The sequence below is a fragment of the Urocitellus parryii genome, chromosome 4, assembly GCF_045843805.1.
Source record: "Urocitellus parryii isolate mUroPar1 chromosome 4, mUroPar1.hap1, whole genome shotgun sequence".
In the NCBI taxonomy this organism is placed as follows: domain Eukaryota; kingdom Metazoa; phylum Chordata; class Mammalia; order Rodentia; family Sciuridae; genus Urocitellus; species Urocitellus parryii.
Genome location: NC_135534.1, coordinates 115,949,609 through 115,969,553, shown reverse-complemented (window position 1 = coordinate 115,969,553; position 19,945 = coordinate 115,949,609). Strand labels below are relative to the sequence as shown.

The window sequence follows — 19,945 nt, the reverse complement described above, 5'->3', positions numbered from 1 at the left end:
CTCCTCTAGGGAGGCCTTTAAAAGGAAGAGAAGACCAAAGGTCCTAATGGGAGAGGGAGAGTTCCAAATGAGTGCCTCTGAATCAGTGATTTCCAAACATGAATAAAGTGTGGCATGAGGCCCAGGTATTATCCAGCCTCTTTGTTCCTATCTATCAGCTACTTGTGTCCCTGTGGGCCCTGAAGCTCAGGACTAGGACCTCACCTCATTTCAGTCCATTCTAGAGGAGACACTCTAGTCTTTGCTTCAGTGGCTCCTTATGTCTCAAAGAAACACAGAGGAGCTTGGCTTCCACCAGACCTCAGGAGGAAGAAGCAATCCAGGGCAGCCTTTCCCCAAGCTTGGAACTCATAGAAGGAAAGAAGGACGGAAGGAAGGAAGGGAGGGAGGGAGGGAAGGGGGGGGGAGAGAGAGAACGAACAACTATCCTGGATCAGATTTCCTTCACTCACAGATCTCGTCCTGGAATCCAACAGCCTCTCAACCTCAGAACCGGCCTGCTGTGTAGAGAATAACGGTGGTAGTGTTTCAGACATTACATGTGCAGACGGGAAAAAAATAGACATGAGCAAAATGCCTGAAAGAAATGGATGGTTTTTAAATATGAAAAGTTTGGAAAGGTAAGTGGCATGCGTGCCAGGCCTAGTCTTGCCACTGTCATGTGAGGTGCCCTGCGGAAGCTGGGTCCTTCTTTCACTGTCTCTTCTGTGTGCTCCAAATGACACAGATGTCTGAATAAACTACTTATTTTGATAAGACCTCAAGTAGGGTTTGGGGGCCAGCCCTATGTGGAAAAGCAATTCATACTGACTAGATGAATTGGGTGTTTGCCAAAAACTCCCTTCCACTCTGAGCCATGTAGATGCAACTAAATTGCATACTTCTTTGGTCAGATCTGCCTCGGGTTTAAGAGAATTCCAGGTTGGAAAAAGAAAACACAACAGTCCACTTAGCTAACCAGGCTTGAGAATAAATGAGTGGCTCAACCCCGGGTACCCTGCAGAGAGCCCTGATCTGACCTTCCCGGGCTGAGATATTCACAGTGAGGTTGCCTTCCCTCTCCACGCAGGATCTAGTTCAGTGTCTGCCTAACAGTTCAGCTTTTTGCATTCTTGTCTTTCAAAGTTCTATATGTCAGGGCTCCCTAGTGAGTCACACTATGTTTATTGCCCTTGTCTTGCTAGTCTTCTAGTGGCATTCTTTAGGTACTTGTCTCCATCACTAGGCTATAATCTTTTGGAAGAGAAGGACTGTATCTTTATCACCTTTTGTTTTACCCCCAAACTAGTTCTTGCTGCTCCCCACTAACACCAGCTTGTTGGACTTAATTGATATATTCTATCTGCATTCATTCATTATTCATTCAGTTTTATTGAATGTCTGCTATGGTGCCAGACATGTTTATGTGCTGAGAATACAATGAGGGCTAGACAAACATCCTTCCTCTGTGGAACTCACACTCAAAACAAACAGTAAACTACATTGTAGATTAGAAGGTGATGAATACTACCAAGAGAAGGAAAGGCAGGAGAGGGGTGTAGGCAGCACTAGCCTGGGAGGGTCTCACTGAAAATGTATAATTAGAGCAAAAACTTGATCTGTCTAACATGATGAAAAAGATTTCTAAGGTTCCACGATTTTCTGTTGAGACATGCCTGAATAGCCCTACAATGATCCCGTAGTCCTGGAAAGCCAATTCCTTTATATTAGTTCTTTATGTAATGAGAATTGCTTTATGTCAGAGGGTAGCTGAAAAGCTCATAGCATCTCTTGATGTTTTGATGAGGGATAGGGAAAGGTAAGCTGGGCCCAGTCCATTGCTTAATGTAAATATATTTCTTCCAGTTTTTGCATATTTGTAAGCAGGGTGATTTTCCAGTCTGTGGTCTTAGACTCACATTGATTTAGGATTGCCATCACAATCAAGAAACTTTAAACCTAACATTTCCCAGGATTTGCCTTTCGACAGATGGCTGAAGTGTTTTGCAGTAAAGAACAAGACTCTGGGGTCAGTGTGGGGGAAGTGGACAGGTGAGTTCATCCCTAAAGAATATTGTGGGTTTTTTTTTTTTTTTCTGTGGCCTGGAAGGTAAGCAGGAAATGCATCAGGCCCTGAGTCCTGCATCTATGTATCAGACAGAGGCACAGTAATTAAGATAAAAAGAACCATCCATTCTTAGTAGGTGGAATGTGGTCTCACTTACTATATCATAGAATTGGAGACTCCATTTCAGACTGTAAGGACCTCAGACATTATCTGAACCAGACATGCAAATTAGCCCAGGCCTGGAGGCCCAAAGGCTGAGAAAAAGCACATGTGGCCATGTAAGAATTTTAATAGAAATTGAAAATATGACTCATAGCATCAAAACTGTATTTCTCTAAATTCCTCTAGGATGTTGGTCAAGACTCAAAATTATTTTTCAGGTAGGCCAACAAATTTTTAGGCTCAAAGATTTTTCAAAATTATAACAACAGTGATTTTCAACTCTTCGGAAGAGTGGTACCTAAGTCTTATCAAGAGCAGAACTGTTTGTACTGTTGTTAAGAACTATTAAAAGATAATTTCTCTAGTTCAGGCTAAATAGAGAAACAGCTCATTGTAAAGGGAGAGACTCTCGATTGGGGGTCAGAACTCAGTCTGCCTCCCATCTCTCTCAGTTATGGCTTGTGTGAATTTAGGGTAATCTTTCTGCATTTTCATTAGTATATCTTTAAAAGATAGGAAAACAATTGATTATTCCTAAATTTAAAAGTTTGTAAAAAAAAAAAAAAGGAAACAGTGAATTTAGTGCTCACAGGGATCTTTAGAGAATAAATAAGGTCATGCATGTGAGAGCACTTTATATATTTCAAAGTATCCTAAGGAGTTGCTACAATAGTAGCTACATACTATTCTGCTCCAGAGTTTCCTTCACAGGAGACAAGAAGTTAACCTTTCTTGTGCTAATCAAAGCTATTTTCTTCTCATTCTTTCTTTAGTGGTAATAGAAGACTGAGTAAATTTAATTAAATTAACAAAGACTAGATTTTTCTCCTTCCCAATAAATCCATCAACTGTCAATGGTATTTACCAAATATCTACAGGACTGGAAGAAAGAATACAGGACCAAATTCATAATTAGAGACTAAAAGGTAATCTGCAATTAGGTTCATAAATAGCTATGAATGTGGGGAGTTCAGTAAAGAGGCTGTAGTCTGAGGGATAAGGAAAAATAGAGCTGGAGGCTGAAGGAATGAATCAGGCATTGAAGAGCGTGTTGGATTTTGACAAAGTAATTGTCCCACTTAACGTTATCATATTCTCTTTAGATTATGCCTGACAAAAATTCAAACTTGATTAAAGAGCCGTGTGAAACTTCTTGATCCTCATGTGTGGGAGTTTATTGTTCCCAAAGACCAGAGAGGAATAGACCATTCCTGTCCTGGTTAGTGTAGCCCCAGGATTTCTTTCTTGAAGACTTCGCCTTCTTCCACAGGGATATTTCACAGTACGAAAGCTCCCTATCATCTTAGATTGTGGCTTCCCTGAAGAAAGGAAGTTGTTACATCTATGAAAAGAGCTTAGGAAAGATTTTGGTATGAAAATAGCAAATGATATTATGTGTACCTTGGCTTCTCTTGAGAAGATGCCCTGAGCCCTGGTACCCCTGACTGGCCTGAGAGAAGCTCCTCTGTCTCTCTTTCTCCAGATAGACAGTAGGTAGAACAAGAGACAGACAAATACATATACAGATAATGGATATGTGATAGCTGGCTAGAGAGAATTTGGTTTATGAGCATGGGACTAAACAAGCTTTTCAAGAATATAGTCATCGCTTTGTATCTCCAAGTCCACAAATGCTCAAATCCTTACATGAAAGAATGTATTATTTGTATATAGCCTATGCACATTCTCTCATATATCTTAAGTCACCTCTGGATTTCTCATGTACCTGATATAAGGTAAATAGTTATTATACTGTATTATTTAGGGAATAATGACAAATAAAAATCTGTATAGGTTCAGTACAGATGCATTTCTTCTCCCAAATATTTTCAGTCTGTGGTTGTTTGAATCTGTGCACATGGAACCCCTGCATATGAAGGACTTGCCTATATTTTCTAATAACCATGGCCCTCCAAACTACCTCCCTATCATGGGATTTCTAAATCAACATACAGGCAAAACATGTTTAGGATAGTCTTTGAAGAGGTGGCCACCAGTGGGTCGTCTGGAACCCCATGGACCCTCCCTTTATTTCAAGGTATTTTGGACTCCTGTTCCTGAACACAGCCAATAGGGGCCACATTTAGTTACAAAGCCAGACCACATGGCAGTGCTGATACAGCTACATTAACTAAGACCAATTTCATTTTGAGTCTTAGCTTTGTCATCGGGACTGGGATGAGAGCCCAAGTCAAAGTGAAACTTGGTAGACATGGCAGGACTGAAATAGTCATTGCCCAGAGTCTAGAGATGAATTCGGAATGCAAAACCTGGAAGGTCTACTTCAGAAGTATGAACTGCCACTGAAAAACTAGTCTATCAGCATAGTGGAGTCCAGGCCTCTGAGCGCTACAGTCTCAGGGCCCCTCCCTAGCTGTGTGGGAGGTGTAGTCCGAGGCTGAGTCTGGTTGGAAGCCTGCTCAGGGGGCCAAGTCACCCACAACTACCTTTCCACAGCCTCACACCTTCTCCTACCCTTCAAGGCTCACACAAAATCACATTCTTTTATTAAAACGCATCAGGGCTCATGAATTTGTTGTCGTTGTCATTAACATTGCAGAGCAAATGAGTACTGCCAGGTCCTTTTTTTTCCCCCCTCCAGGGAGCGTCTAAGAGCATCTTTGGTAGGCATAAAGACCGAAGAAGACATGCCTGAGGAAAGAGGAAGGTCTAAGGGGGGACTTCTGAGCAGTAGGAATGGGTCTGGGACTGGTGCCTTCTGGCACAGGGGTTGGGGGTGAAGAAGTAGACCCATGGTGGCAGGAAGGATGCTGATGTGAGCTAGGGAGCTACAAGTCTTCTTCATTAAGTGCTGACTAAAACTCTAGCTCACAATGCTGGAGCAAAGAGGTGAGAACATTTCAGAAGCAACAAAAGGTGCTTATTCTAAGAACACAATGTCCTGCCTGCTTTTTCACCTACCAGGTACACTGCAGAATTTATGCAGGAGGGTGGGTGGGGCAGGGTAGGTCCCTTGAACATCCTGGCAAGTGTCTTTGAGGTGCATCCCCAAATGACTCTGATTTCTTTTTTACTCCTTGTTGAGAACCACAGAGCTATGAAGCTTACAAGGACAGAGGGTTGCTTGTCTGTAATTTGTACAGCTTGATTTATCAGACTGCTATCCATCTTCAGCCCTCATTTTTCAAATGAAATTGATTTCAAAGCACCTTGGGGAAGGGGCAGATGGGACTATAAACAAGGCAGCACCATCTGACTGGAGCTTTAAAGGTGTGTGTGGTTTCCTAGAATATGGACTGTAGTGGGGTTGGGGGTGAGGCAGGGGAGGAAGGGTATACTAGGCAAGGAGAGAATGTTGAAGCAGTCCATATTGTACTTACAGACAGACTACAGGAATCGATTCCTATTTGAAGGGCAAATCTTTTGGTCAGAATGTAAACAGGTAAAATACAAAAATCCTATTGGGAAAAACTGTGGCATTTCTAAGCTTCAAGGTCATCCAGATTGTTCTGGAACTTATGCCTGGACTGATCCTACAGAACTGCCTCTGGATGGTCTTCAAATACAAATAGGCTGGAAGGGTGGCTGTGCACAGTCCCTCCCAACATGACAGCAAAGTCACCAGGGCCTAGTATGGCCCCATTTCCAGACAGAACAGGGCACCCTTTGAACTCTAGGCAGTCACCTCTCATTGTGCCTGCCTGTCCCCATAACCTCTGCCTTGCTGCGGTCATAAGTGTACATTTGAGTTCCCATTACAATAAGATGTATGGTGACACATTTATTCACAATTATCATCTGTCAGTCTATGCAGAGACTAAGGGCACTGGTCATCAGAGGGCACTTTTGTCTGTGTCAGTTTCAAAGGAATTCTCAAAGAAATGAAATGCATACGCCCAACACCCCAACAAAATTTCTCTTCTGCTGAAATAGGACTGCCTCTAAAGAGGCAATGGCCTAATACTAAAAGTCTTTTGCCTCATTATCCTGGAACAAATTTACACTTGTCTTAGAAAACATGCTAACTGTTTCCAATAATTTAGAGAAAGTGTGTCCCCGTCACCATATAACCACACGTGTGCAATAACAGTGCACACAGCACACCCACGGAAAGGAATAACAGTTCTTTTACTTAGAGAAAGGAAGGATAATGGTTACTTAGAAAGTGTCCCAGACAAGCTGTCAAATTGAATTCAGAGGGCTGGAGTCTGACTCCGGGACAGGGCTGGCTGGATAAATTCCCTCGGGATTGGGGTTTCCTGCCTGCTAGGGCTTAGAGACAAGGATTCTTTGTTTCCAGTCTCTCTTTTTCCCTCTCCCTCTCTTTCTCTCTCTCTCTCTCTCCCTCTCCCTCCCTCCCTCCCTCCCTCTCTCTCTCTTTCTCTCTCTCTCTCTCTCTCTCTCCCCCCCAATCTCTTTCTCTCTCTTGTGATAAAATAAAAAGAAACACACAGACAGACAGACAGACACACACACACACACACACACACACACACACACACACACCTCCCCAAAGAGAGTCAGATAGAAAGCAGACAAAACATTAGCTCTGGAATTCCAAAGGAAAACAATTTTTAAAACTAAAATGGAGAGAGCAAACTACTGTCTATTCCATAATCATAAATCTTGTCTTTGGACCACAGAAATAGTGTGTGTGCCGATGCACGCGCGCGCGCACACACACACACACACACACATCTAGCAACCACCCCTGCTATTGCTAAAAATGAATTAGGGGTATTTCATCATAAAGGAAAAACATATAATGACAAAGTTCTTAGCAGGCTCTCCAGTGAGGCCTCTATACCTCACATCTGGTGATATAGATGGAGACTGTGCAGCCACACAACCTGCTACACAGGAGATGTTTACTCCCTGAAAAGAACAGGAGATTACCTCACAGTATTACAGGGCTTTTCCTCTGGGCGCACATGTTCCATGTCGATCACCCCATCACTGAGCTACACGAGCCCCCCAAACCCCCAGCCATGTGTGCCCTGAGCTCTAGACTCACTGCCTTCCCACGCACACACAAATGCACACTATGCTGCCAGAAGCTGTCCTTCCAAAGTGCTGAACCTGAAAACACTTTGCCCTCTCTCACTGTGTGACCCTTGGGTACATAGCATTGGGAACCAAGATTCTCTGCTCTTTAAATATTCTCTCATCAAAACAAAACTTCTCAAGGCATCCTTTAAAGTTATGGAAAATTTCAAAGCTACATAAAAGTAGAAAAGGCTAATGAAGCCCTGAGGGCCTATCACCCTCCCGGAACAAATACAACTTGCCCCCAATCTTTCTGTAGCTGCACTGCCCACTTTGGCTATGATGATTTTGAGGCAAATCTCTGGCTCCCAGCTCCTTTGCTGAGCCTCCTGTCTCCAAGGTAACATCTAACCTTCCTCCATCTCCCAGTTCCTAGGAAGTCACTGTTGCTTAGGTCCTCAAGGCTCTCTTCCTCAGATCCATGTCACTTGTGGGCCTTGCTGGCTCTCACAGGGACTCACCTGGGCTCCCTTCTTCAAGATCCAACCTGAAATGACACAGTCCTCTATGTACCCAGACCCACACCCATAGTTTCTTTGGCGTCCACCCTGACTTTGTTTAGATAACCATCCATCGCTAGCTCTACTACACTGTGTGTTTCTAGAGGTCTCCATCTTCCATCATAACTTCTCAAATTAAACCACAGAGGTTACCTCCACAGAGAATATAAGTGCAGGGAGAATGGAAAGGTTTGGTGATGTATCACTCACATTCCAACACACAGCATTTCTTTCCTTCTTTACCTGTCTATTTGACTAGAGCCTCTTGAGGGTCAGTACTGGGCTCACTATATTTTCAGGGTTCAGCCTAGTGTTCTGTACTGAGTAGATTCTTAATAAATGAAGAATGACTGACAGACTGAATGAATGAATGAGGTATAGGAGGGCATGACTCCCAGAATTTAGGTCCACTCCTGACTAAGGTGTACCAGAGATCTACAATACCTGCCAATGCATAAATATATTTATAGAAATTGAATATCCCTTATTGAAATGCTTGGGACCAGAAGTGATTTAGATTTTAGAGTTTTTCAGATTAACAATACATGACTTACATATAATTGTTTTCACTCCCTGTGTGACCTCACTCTTAGATCCCTCTGTCATATAAAAAGTTTGGAGTAGCTGTTCTAGTGGATATTCAACTAAAAAGTACTTGCTGATTTTCATCCCCTCAGTATCCTCAGAGGACTTCTTATCTGTAACATGCATTTTTATATTTGATTACATGCAATTTTGTTATTCTATTTTATAGGTGCCTCTCCCTAATAAATTTTTAAACCACCTGGTTGTCTTACACATGATACAGTATCCTGCATAGCCCTTTGTGACCCATTTATGGCCCTTCACAGTATTAGCAACTGGTAAGCCCTCAAACATATTATATTTCTGCAATAATGTTAATTACTATTATAAGTTTTACTCTAGATAATAATGCCTTATTATAACATTTGTTGAATATATCAGACATCATGCTGATTTATGAGTACTGCATCATCTTTTAAAGGGTACTATAATTATCTTCATTTTATACATGGGGAAACCAAAGTCACAGTCTGAGTCCAGAGCACGAGTACTTAATATGCTGTAATACTGAAATATGAGATGAACACCTGCCCTTAGTAAATTGGGGCATTAATTAAAGAATGCTTAAGAAGCTGTCAGATGCCTGAATTAAATATGCTGAGATAATAATGTGGGAAACAGCCTGGAGGGAGAAAAGAACCTAAGACTTGGGGTTACTTCTAAGAAATGCTGTTAGCTCTGAGCCTTGTTTTCATTATCTACAAAATGGGTATAATAACAGTACAGCCTTGCTGTCTCATGGTGATGGTGTTGGCAGAAGGGCTCTGCACTGATGAATTAATAGACAATAAAACACTCTGCAAACAATAAAGGGCTGCAAAGAGGAGGCTGTTAGTATATTCACAGCCCCTGCCATCAAGAAATCTCTTTGAGAGAAGCAAGGCACTTGTTAGCCTGGTCTTCAGTCCAAGTTAGGTTTACTATAGAGAACACAGAGAGGTAATTTCTTCCCCCCTTCCCAGCCCCCTCTCCTTTCCATTCTTAGCCAGTAGAGACAGACTGTTTATCCATTAGCTAAGGCAATTGCTGGTGATGGTGATTCTGCAGGCAGACGATCTACCCTCAGTGGGCCGAGGTTTTTGGTTTTTGACTCAGAAACAGGTTCTGAAATGCTCCCAGGCTGGGGCTAGCAGCTCAGCGCACTGCTGGCCCTTGTTGGGTTTATGAGTTCCAGGAGTTAATAAACAAAGAGCTCAATATCCTCTGTCTTCTGGGGAGTCAGAGGTATTTAAACAGATTCGGCATGAGGAGCTAAGGAAATGAGGGCTTAGGCGTGCACAGCAGCCCTAAAGAAGACATCTGCTGATTCTTGCCTACTGCTATTCCAGCTGAGCACACTGGGAAGGCCCCCAGGCTGGGTTTCCCCAGAAAAACAGAGAAGCTCTGACCTGCTATCAGAGCAGCACGCTCAGGTCTGCAGCCTGGAGAACCTGAGAGAAGGAAGCACAGAGTCAGTAGCTCTGGGACCATAAATACTTGGATAGATCACCTAACTTCTAGAACCTCAGTGTCCTGTAAAATCAAGTATGCAATACAATATCTCCTTTTTAAAGGACCAAATAGAGATGTAGCAGAATGAGATTTCTAAAATGTGAAGTGCTGAATGAATATAAAGATGTCAAAATTGGTAATGAGTACATCATCATCAATAACAGTGATGGAAAACCTAAGCATGCGCCCTCATGGTTTTATCAATATATCCATAGGTTCTGGGTTTGGGATGATGTGGGGACAAACAAGGTCAAGATCAACATCCCAGTGTATCTCCAAAATCACCTGGTCTGGCTCTGAGATGAGTCTGTCTCCTTACCCTCTTTCTGGCGTGTCTGTGTGCTACAAAGCAGGGCTTTAAAGCTGGCTGCAGGGCAGGAGTAACCTGGAGAACTTTATTTTTTTTTTAATTTTTTTTTTTTTAAAGAGAGAGTGAGAGAGGAGAGAGAGTGAGAGAGGAGAGAGAGAGAGAGAGAGAGAGAGAGAGAGAGAGAGAGAGAATTTTTAATATTTATTTATTTTTTTAGTTCTCGGTGGACACAACATCTTTGTTGGTATGTGGTGCTGAGGATCGAACCCGGGCCGCAAGCATGCCAGGCGAGCGCGCTACCGCTGAGCCACATCTCCAGCCCAGCCTGGAGAACTTTAAAAAACAAATTCTAAGGCCTCATAGGCACTCCTGGAGATTCAGAATTAATCCGTCATGTTTGGGCCAGGCTTTTTAATCTTTTTTTTTTTTTTTGCTTTAGCAAAACATGTATGATCCAAATTTTACCATTTCAACCACTTTTAAGTGTATATAGTTCAGTGGCACTCTCCTTTCTGAACCTCTGGTAACCTTCATGTACTTTCCATCTCTTTGAATTTGACTGTTCTAGGTGTCTCCTATGACTGGAGTTGTATTAATATTTGTCCTAGGGCTCAGTGTTTTACAAAGATCTCCACGTGTTCCTTTGTGAAGTCAGGACCAGAGGGTGTTGCTAAGCAGAGGTTGTGTATGAGTTCATCTTCAGAAAATGAGAACTCTTAGGCATGTAGCTGGAGGTGACCCTGGGAAACTGCAGGGCCGGAAAAAGAATGTAAAAAAAAAAAAATCATCTTTTTGTTCAAATTATATTGAGGCTAGGTATTGTTTTTATGAAAAGGCAACTAGAAGGAAATGCCTATTCATTAGGAAGACCATCTGAAAAGAGGCATTTAATTTTTTGAAAAATTTTAAATGATGCAAAATAATTGTACATATTTATGGAGTACAGAGTGACATTTCAATATAGGTTATACATTGTGCACTGATCAGATCAGGGTAATTGGCACATCCATCACCTCAAACATTTACCATTATTTGTATTGAGGATTTGTATTATTCAATATCCTCTCTACTAGCTCTTTTGTAATATTCAATTAATTGATATCAACCCTAGTTAGCCTACTATGCTATTCCTCCTCTCCAACTATACCCTTGTACCCATCAGCGATCCTCTCTCCACACCTTTCCCAGCCTCTAGTAGCCACTATTCTGCTTCACTTCTGTGAAATCAGCATTTAGGGACTGAGGAACTTTTAGTCCTGTAACCTGGCTTTGAGTCCCTACTCTGCCATCTAATAGCTGTGAGTCACTTGATATGGATCTATAAAATGGCGATAACAATAATTAACTCACAGGGATGATGCAAGCCTCAAAAGAAAAGTACATGAAAGTGTCCACTGTTTTCCAAAATCCTGTAGAAGTGACCCTATGCCTGATCTGGCAAATAAGCAATAGTTACTTCCATACTCATTTATTTATTTAAGTGCATTAACTTGGATGACCAAAAATGGGGAGAGCACCCCTACTCTAGCTGGGTCTGATTCATGTCTCCAGAATACTTAGTGCAAGATAATAAAGATTGCTATAAATTAATTTTTAAAACTAAGTCTTAAATGTCTGGGCAACAAATAACCCTTAAGAATTGCAGCTATAATTTTAAAAGGCAAGCTGGAAGAGTGATTATGCCATTTTAAAGTAAAGAGGCATTCTAATTTGATAAGCTCTTTGAAGACACATTAATAGACATCTTTTCCTCAACTTCTTTGCTTTGCACCTGATACCAGCACCTGCCCTTTGGGGAGTGCGCGTGTGTGCAGGTCTATACCCACCCACAGCAACTCTGAGTTTTTCTGGGGCTATGTATGTGTTATTATTCAAAGAAGATGGAGCCAAGGTTGCAGCAGAATGTCTCCTTTTTCTTTTTCCATTTATTATTTTTTTAAAAAATAAACATAGCTATTAGAGAAGAGAGATGGAGAGGTGGGGAGGAGGGTGAAAGGGAGGCAGAGAGGAGCCTGGTAAGCTTTGTCTTGCTAATGCACTTTGTTTTGTGGCTTGCTGGGTTGTTCAGACAGATTCAGACCATCTCTCCAGGGGGGAGGCGATAGAGGAGCAAGGCGGCTCAAGTGGAGAGCTTTATAGGGGACAAAAGATGCACCTGCAAAGCCCAGACTTAATAGACTCTAGAGGCCAGGGCTGATGCTGGGAGATAAATGCCCAGCACTACCTGAATGGGGCCCTGGCTGTGTGCGTTTGCCTGGATACTCCGGTTAATTCATTTCAGAAGAGGGGTTGCTACCCAGGAAGAGTGGGCTGCTCTTGCAATCAGCCTGAATAAGGCAGAAGCCTTGCAAATGTGTTCCCAGAGATGGTCAGGGATGCAGTGTTGCAGAGAAGAGGGCTGAGGGTTGACACCCCAGAGAGGACATGGTAGGTTAACAACACATTTCCACTTACCTAACCCAGTTTCCAAACTAAAACCTGTGTTTTAAGCTCAGTACTAAATCTCCCACTGGCTCTGCCTGCCCCAGAGCCTCACTGGTTCTTTCTGAGGTGGTCAGTTACCTGTAGGTTGTAACCTTGAATCTTCATTTAGCAATGGGAAGATTTAACTTCCTTCACTGCCTACCTCCTTCCTTTCTTTATTCTTTCCTTCATTTCTTTCTCCCCTCCCTACCCCCTCCTCTTCCTTCCAATGATTCCTTTCCTTTGTCTCTCTCTTGCTTCCTTCCAAATCTGCAAATGAAATGAAACTTAATAAGTGAGACTCAATAAGAACTCCCAAATCAGGCTTGGCTCCTACTGACTTAGTTCAGCCCCTGCACTTGACAGGCAACTGAGGCTCAGGGGAGAGAGTGGTTTTCCCAAAGGAAGCCAAAGCTTCCCTGACCTCAAATATATTTGCCTCAAAAATAGATGTTCTCTCTTATAGACATTTGAAACCTGATGTTAAAATAGGTCATCAAGTCAAGTTTGGCTTAGAATGTAGAATGAGTCAACACAACTTCAGTTTTCATGATGTGATTCAATAGATCTGATTTGGAAAGAATATACAATAGCAGAAGCAGGACTGGCCCTCGGTGGGATAGGAGAGAAGAAGGGAACAATTGAAAAACACAAATGTTTAAAAGTAGATTCATTATAATCTATATTTCTTGCATTAAATAAATGTTCTGGTCATTGTTAAATTATAGAGTCTTAACAGCAAATGTCAAGTCCTGTGTGATCAAAGATGTAGCCTTGGACAAGACCCAGGGGCTGTTTGGGTCTCTGTTTTCTCTGCATCCCATGAAGATACTGAACCAAACGGTCTCTTCCCTCAGAAGAGCCTGGTGCATCTCCGAAACATTGTTCTGCTCTACGCAATATGCAACACACACCAAAACCTGCCTTTATTCTATACGATGACAGGTGTGAGTTAATTTATTCAAATGTATGATATGTCAAGATCATTGTATTGTCATGAGCAACTAATAAAAAAAAAAGAAAATAGGGGAGGAGAGAGAGTTTGGCTGCCATACTCCTATCATTCTGAAAACTCCCACTCAAGAACCCTTCCTCCATGGAATTTTTCTTTTATCTCAGAAAGATATTTTTTTCACTCCTTCTCTAGTTTCTAATAACTATTTGTTCACATTTTTTTTCCTCCATTAACCAGGAATCATGAGTTATTCATTTGGTTAAAATTTAACGCAGTGTCAGGACCAATCTTCATGACATTATTTGATAAAGATGCTGAGAAATGCTATTGTGATGTGTGCTAAATCCTTGTTGGCAAAAGTAATTTGCTGAGACAGTTTTCTTTCTCTCTGAACCAAACCAAATAAAACCAAACCAAACCAGACTAGATCAAATCCTCAAATCTCCATTTGAACCATGAATTGATACCACTAAAATTTGTTAGGAAAAGAACCTTAAAAGATGGCTGTGCTGAAATCCTTGAAATCTTTATTTCATTATCTTCAGAAGAGAAAACCCCCAACTTTTAGCTTTGAAAGTAGGCACTATTCATTTCTTTTCAGGGTCAACACATATTCTTTTATGGAATAATAACTTCAAGTTTTATCTTTATGATATCATTACAAGATATTTCAAAACCTTCTTCAATGTCGCCTTTACAATTGGTGGCACAGTGAGAAAAGCTTTGGTTTCTTGTCTTGTAGGCCAGAAAAGACTGAGTGGAACAAGGAAGTTGGTGTGCAGATCTAAAGTTTTCCACCCCAATCTTAACAGTATGGGACTGAAGAAAATTCTAAGTGCTTGAGAAAACAGACTTACCTTCTTTGACACTTAGTCGTGAGGACTGGTCTGTGTGGGAGGTTGTATTATAGGCCAACAGTGAACCTGAAAAGCAAAGGGGAAAAAAAAAAAAGGACAAAGATTATGCCATAGTTTAGGTCTAGAATGTACCCCCAAAGCCCACTGAGAGGCTCAGCTCCCAGTGTGGAGCTATTGGGAGCTGGCAAAACCTAACTGAAGAGGTGCAGCCTCATGGGAGGTTTTGAAGTCTCTGGGGGTGTGCCCTTGAAGGTGATACTGGGACCCTTGTTTGTGAAGGAAGCATGTGCTCCTATCATGATGTTTATCCACAGCCTCAAAGCAACAGGGCCAATGGATCATAGACTGAAACCCAATACTGTAAGCCAAAATAAACCTTTACTCTTTATTAGTTGATTATCTCAGACATTTGTTATAGTAAAGGAAAGCTGACTAATACAAGTTAAAATCAAATCATTGCTCTGTGATTCAGAGTAGGAGATGGCACAAAAATGGAGAAGAGGGGAAAAGGAGAGAGGAAAAGTAGACAGAGGATGTCCAGAGAGCAAGAATAAGCTAAAGCAACTTATATGCTTAGAGCCAATCTGCAGGAGTATAATAGCTTATGGAGTTATGGCCACGGTAGATCAGAACAGACTACTTGTTGAAGAAATAAATCTACTCCCTCCTGAGTTGGCCACGTTCATACCCTGACGTCCTTCCATGACCATGTTATGGAAGACACATAGGATTAAGAATCAGTCCACCCAGATCTGTCTTGGATCTGTTACCAACTCACTAACTGATGGTGGATAAGTGACTAGATCTTGATTTGTTCATCAGAAAAATGAAAAGATTTCACTAGAGCAGGTTCAGCAAACTTTTAATATAGAGGCTATTTAGTACATATTTTAGGCTTTAGAGGCTAAATGCAGTCTCCTTTGTACATTCTTCTTAGTTTTTGTTTTGTTTTATCTGAGGGCCAGATTTTTGACCTGCAGCTTATAGTTTGCCACAACCTAGAGGAAAACCTGGTGCTAGCCATCCCTGCTGAATCCTTTGGGTTTCTGTATATTCTGGTCCTTTTACAGGTGGGACCCAGGTGCTTGAATATTCATTACTGGTGGAGAGGACACTGGGAGTTGGGAAGGGGGTGGGATGGTGCTACTATAAATAGGAACTTCTGCCGCCTTTTTCCTGTGTCTAAGAGAACACAACTCACCATGAGGAGCCAGGCACTGAACTTCCTGCCATCCCAAGGTGCTGACACACAGTCTTTTTAAGGTTACACTTTGATGTATACCTATTCTGTACCAGGCCAGGCATTTTGAAGGGATATCAGTTTGTGTTGCCGCATATAAAATACATTCTCCCTTTCCTCCTAAAACTAGATTCATTCTTTTGTTTAAAGTGAAGGCAATGGTTTTATTTTATAAAATTTAAGCGTTTGAAGAATTCTTGTCATGATTCTCCTGGGGAAATTTTAAAACGCCATCAGAACTAAGGCTGGGATCTGCTTTCACAAAGGATACCGTAAGCTCAGCACATGTGTTTGAGGCTGAGACAGTCTTTCTGAACAGCCCTTCCTTCTGCTGCTCGTGGCTGAGGGGACTGACGGGGTGCCAGGCTGGGAACGGGCTGTCAGACACACCTATTTTTAGTCCCGCCATGGAGGGGAAGCTGAAGCAGGGCTGCCACCTCACTGCCTCACCCAGCTGTGGGCGTGGGGTTGTGTGCCTCAGAGAAGCTGTGAGCCTTACCAGAACAGACCGAGAGGAGTCGGATTTTAGAAGAATCTTCCAACTGCTAGGACTTTTAGCTTGGGTGACTGTTCCTTCTGGTCCTGAAACAGTTCTAGCCAGGAGTGGGGCAACTCCTAGAGACTGCTATATGCCAAAGTGCAGATATGTGGAGACTGTTTTATGAATGACACTGTCACCTGAATGCAATACCAAGAATTGGCTACCATTTGGTGATTCCATTCTCAAGAATATCAGTGATAAAGTGGGGCTAGGATGACTTCATTTTGGTGGAGGTCATTATGCAAATGAGTTTAAAATTAGACCTGCCTCTTACCAATGATAAGCTTTATGACCTCTATCCATTTATCTCATCCGAGCCACAGACCTCTCATCTGGACAAGAGATTGATAGTAACAACCTTCCTGATAGGGATGTTGTGAGGATTAAGTAAAATCCTCTGTGTGTGTAAAGCTCAGAACAGATCCTGGTTCATAGTAAGTGCTCAATAAATGCTAGCTGTTGTCATTACTATTTTTATTCCCCTTTTCCCAAGACACCACAATTACATACGATAAAACTCTTTAGAGGAGAGGTTGCTGAGCCTTTGTCTTGCCTTTTTGAAATTAGAGTTATGAATGGGTTCTGCTGCAATAAGAAATAATCCTCCGCGACCGAAAGGAGGTTAAGCAAAGGAATCAAATGTTCCAAGGGAATTCAAAAGAATCTCAGGAATAAAAGAATGTCTGCATCTCTGTCCCCGACATTCTCTCCCTGAGGCTGAAACCTCACTGCTGGAGCAAATAAAGAAAAATGACAGTCTCTGAGGAGCAAAATGCCTGAGTCATTAGTGCAAAGTTAGTGGAGAGCACGAAGCTTAGATAAACCACATTTATTAAATTTCCCCCCTGGTGAAAGTTCTTCCTTGGGCACATGTGAATTCCACAGGAAACTCCCAGAAAGCCAAGAGAAAGGGTCGTATAACCTCTCCAAAGCTTGCATGAAATACATATTTCATGGCAACCTAGGAAAAGGGTTTTGCCCAAAGTTTGTTCTTGGTTCAAGTTTCATTCCTGAGGAGGGGCAGGCCAGAGGCCTCTTGTCTCTCTCCCAAGGGACCCACATTCTCTTCTCTAATTTTTTAAACCAGGTCCCCAGGCTATAGAGAATGATATAGAAACTCTTTTCATAAGGGAACTTGTTCTGATGCAGGAAAGTCCTTCCTAGAGTCAGGCCTCCTTCCTAGTTGCTTTGAATTTATTTCTCCTGCTTTGAGGACCTCTCTGGGCTGACCTGGAGCCAACCTAGCATGCTGTTCATCTCTTAAGGTTTCCTAACCCCCACTTCTCAGAGTCAACAGGCTAGAATGGGAAAGACAGAAGCCAATGCCCTTGGACAATGCATGTATGATGTGCCAGACGCTTTTCTATCTATTCTCTCTCTTAGTCCTTGCATGAGTCATACAAAGTCAGTATCACATTAATCCCTCTTTTACAGATGAGGAGATCAACATTCAAAGAAGACAAGTTATTTGCTCAGGATCACACAGCCAGAAGTCGCAGAAGGCAGGATCCCATCTGATCTCTCTACAAATCCTCAGTCCACCACCAGCTCCTGCAGCCTCTAAGCCAAATCAAAGAAACTGGCAAAACTCATGTTTGGTGTTGAAAAGCAGGGTGGTGGTTAACTTTGGGGAGAAGAGTTAGTAGTGATGGAGAGAGGGAGTATGCCTCTCTTCTACTCCTTGACTTGGGATGGGTGGTGCCTATAAAAGTGAGTGAATGCATTTTTGTGATAATTCCCCCAACTGTGCCCTTGCAATTTTTGCAATATTCTGTATGTTATACGTCAATGGGAACATCCATTTACTTGGTTATTTGATGTATGTACATATGTATATGTGTGTAGATATATATGCATGTATATATTTATTTCTTCACAGCACATTTTTCTCTTAAATGCACAAAGTAACTGCTGCTGATTGGAATTGCCTTCCCAAAGTAAGAGCATCAGGAAAAGATAATTTTCCATTTTTGAGTCCATCTGTCCCTGGATACAGAATCTGGGATCTGAAAGGAGATGGGAATGGGCACCATGAAGCTTTGCAGGTGTGGGGCAACCCCCACCTCCACCCGCGGAGGAGGGTGCTTTCTTTGTTCCATATTCCCTTTGCCTAACCTGCTTTTCATCTGGGACACCTGGAGCATGGGAGACACCTGGAGCAGTGTCCCAATGTCAAAGCCTTTGTCTGGGCCTCGCTGTTGCCATAGAATCCACCAGCGCCCCTCATCCCTCATCGTCAGCCTATTGAGCCAGGTCTCCCTTTTCTGCGCAGTCAATGGCTCTAGCTGAGTGTGGGTGGGATGGGCTGGAGGGGGCAGGGCAGGGCGGTCAGACTCCTAAACAACAGGCCTGGCTGAGTGCTGAGTCCAGGGCGATCTGGCCTTTTGTCCTGCTGGAATCCTGTTCTTTCCTGGCCAAACCTGGACCTGGAAGGGATAATTCTTCACCAGTATGATTGCCCCGATCCATCACCTTTGCCCGACCATCTGAGGTCGCAGGTGGGAATACTACAAGACGCAAAATGTGCTTTCCATTAAGTTTAAATTAAAAATGGGAATCAAGATAGATACCTTTCCTGTGGTCTCCCTGCCACACAATATATTTCATTCTCTTAAGCTGCCACTGTTTGAAAACACAGTTTCTTAGGTCAGACCCAGAAAGACATACAAACCCAACTCGTTTGTTAAAGGGAAAACCAAACCAAACCAAACAAAAAGCCTTCTTCTTCCTTCTGCTTCTGGCTGCCCCCTCCTCCCAGGAGCTTCTGGACTCTTGGACATCCCCAAACTCCCCCCAGTGGTCCTGAGGCTGAACTGCCAGGTCCCAGCCTCATCTTTCCAGGGGCCCAATCTCATTTCCCGCAGCCTGCCTTTTGCAAACACAGCCTCTGCCCCACGGGGTGTGTCTGGGAGAGATTCTGGTGGGGCTGCCAATCAAGCCCAGAGTTTGGGGCTCTGTGGGGAAGAGAGAGGGGTTGGCGGAGGATAGATTTGGCTTAATCTGCCTCATTCCAGGAGGCCACAGGAAAGTTTTTTGGAAAGCACTTATCTCTTGGTACACATAAAAACAAAACACTGTGGGGTAAGTAGCCTGGCCCTTTGAGTGGAAGCCCTGGAAGAATGAGGCTGACTCTCAGGCTGGGAAGAGGAGGCAAGTGTGGTGCAGGTTGGCTTGCTGTTGACTGTGGGTCGGGGCATCTCTCGCCAAGATAGACCTGTCATCTGCAGTAGCATGAGGCTTGGGTCAAGTCGCAGTCTGGGACTTCAGAGGCCTGAGGCTTAGAGACCAGGACAGGTGCTTTTCAGTGCCTGGATGCCTTTGAACCAATTCCTGAAGAGTGTCAGGCCTCAGTTGCTCTGGCTTTGAAATGGGGATTATAAGAGTGGTCCACTTGGTGTCCACTAGGGGGCACCCTGTCTATGTAAAGTGAATGACATCTAGGCAGATGCTGGCCTGTCTTATTTCCAGGAGATTTAAGCATTCTTAAAGATGTAAGCATTCCCCAAGAACTGAGGCATCCTAACCAGACACAGCCCTCTCAGTCCTTGAATTTCAAGTGTGGGTGGTGTTACAAAGCTACTCTGTCTGGGACAGTTGAAATGCCCAAATGTGAAGACAGACACCTCCAGGCAGGCTGGATAAATCCTAGCACGAGGGACTTGAGACACTTCCTCACCCTGGAAAATTCATCTCTAAATTTAAAACTTAAAAGTAGAGCTCCCCTCCCCAGACAACCAGAATAAACAGTCAAGCACCTTTTGTGAAAGTATAAATTTGATGCCAGATT

General features: G+C 42.8%; 1 protein-coding gene across 2 annotated transcripts in view; it reads right to left on the bottom strand.

Annotated features, from left to right (window-relative positions):
* Positions 1–19,945, bottom strand: part of Fli1 (Fli-1 proto-oncogene, ETS transcription factor) — a 126,648-nt gene that overhangs the window by 15,452 nt on the left and 91,251 nt on the right. For both annotated transcript variants that reach the window (XM_077797791.1, XM_026392402.2), the window contains exon 5: positions 14,378–14,443. In XM_077797791.1, coding sequence (XP_077653917.1) covers positions 14,378–14,443 — 66 coding nt within the window. The remainder of the gene's footprint in view (positions 1–14,377; positions 14,444–19,945) is intronic.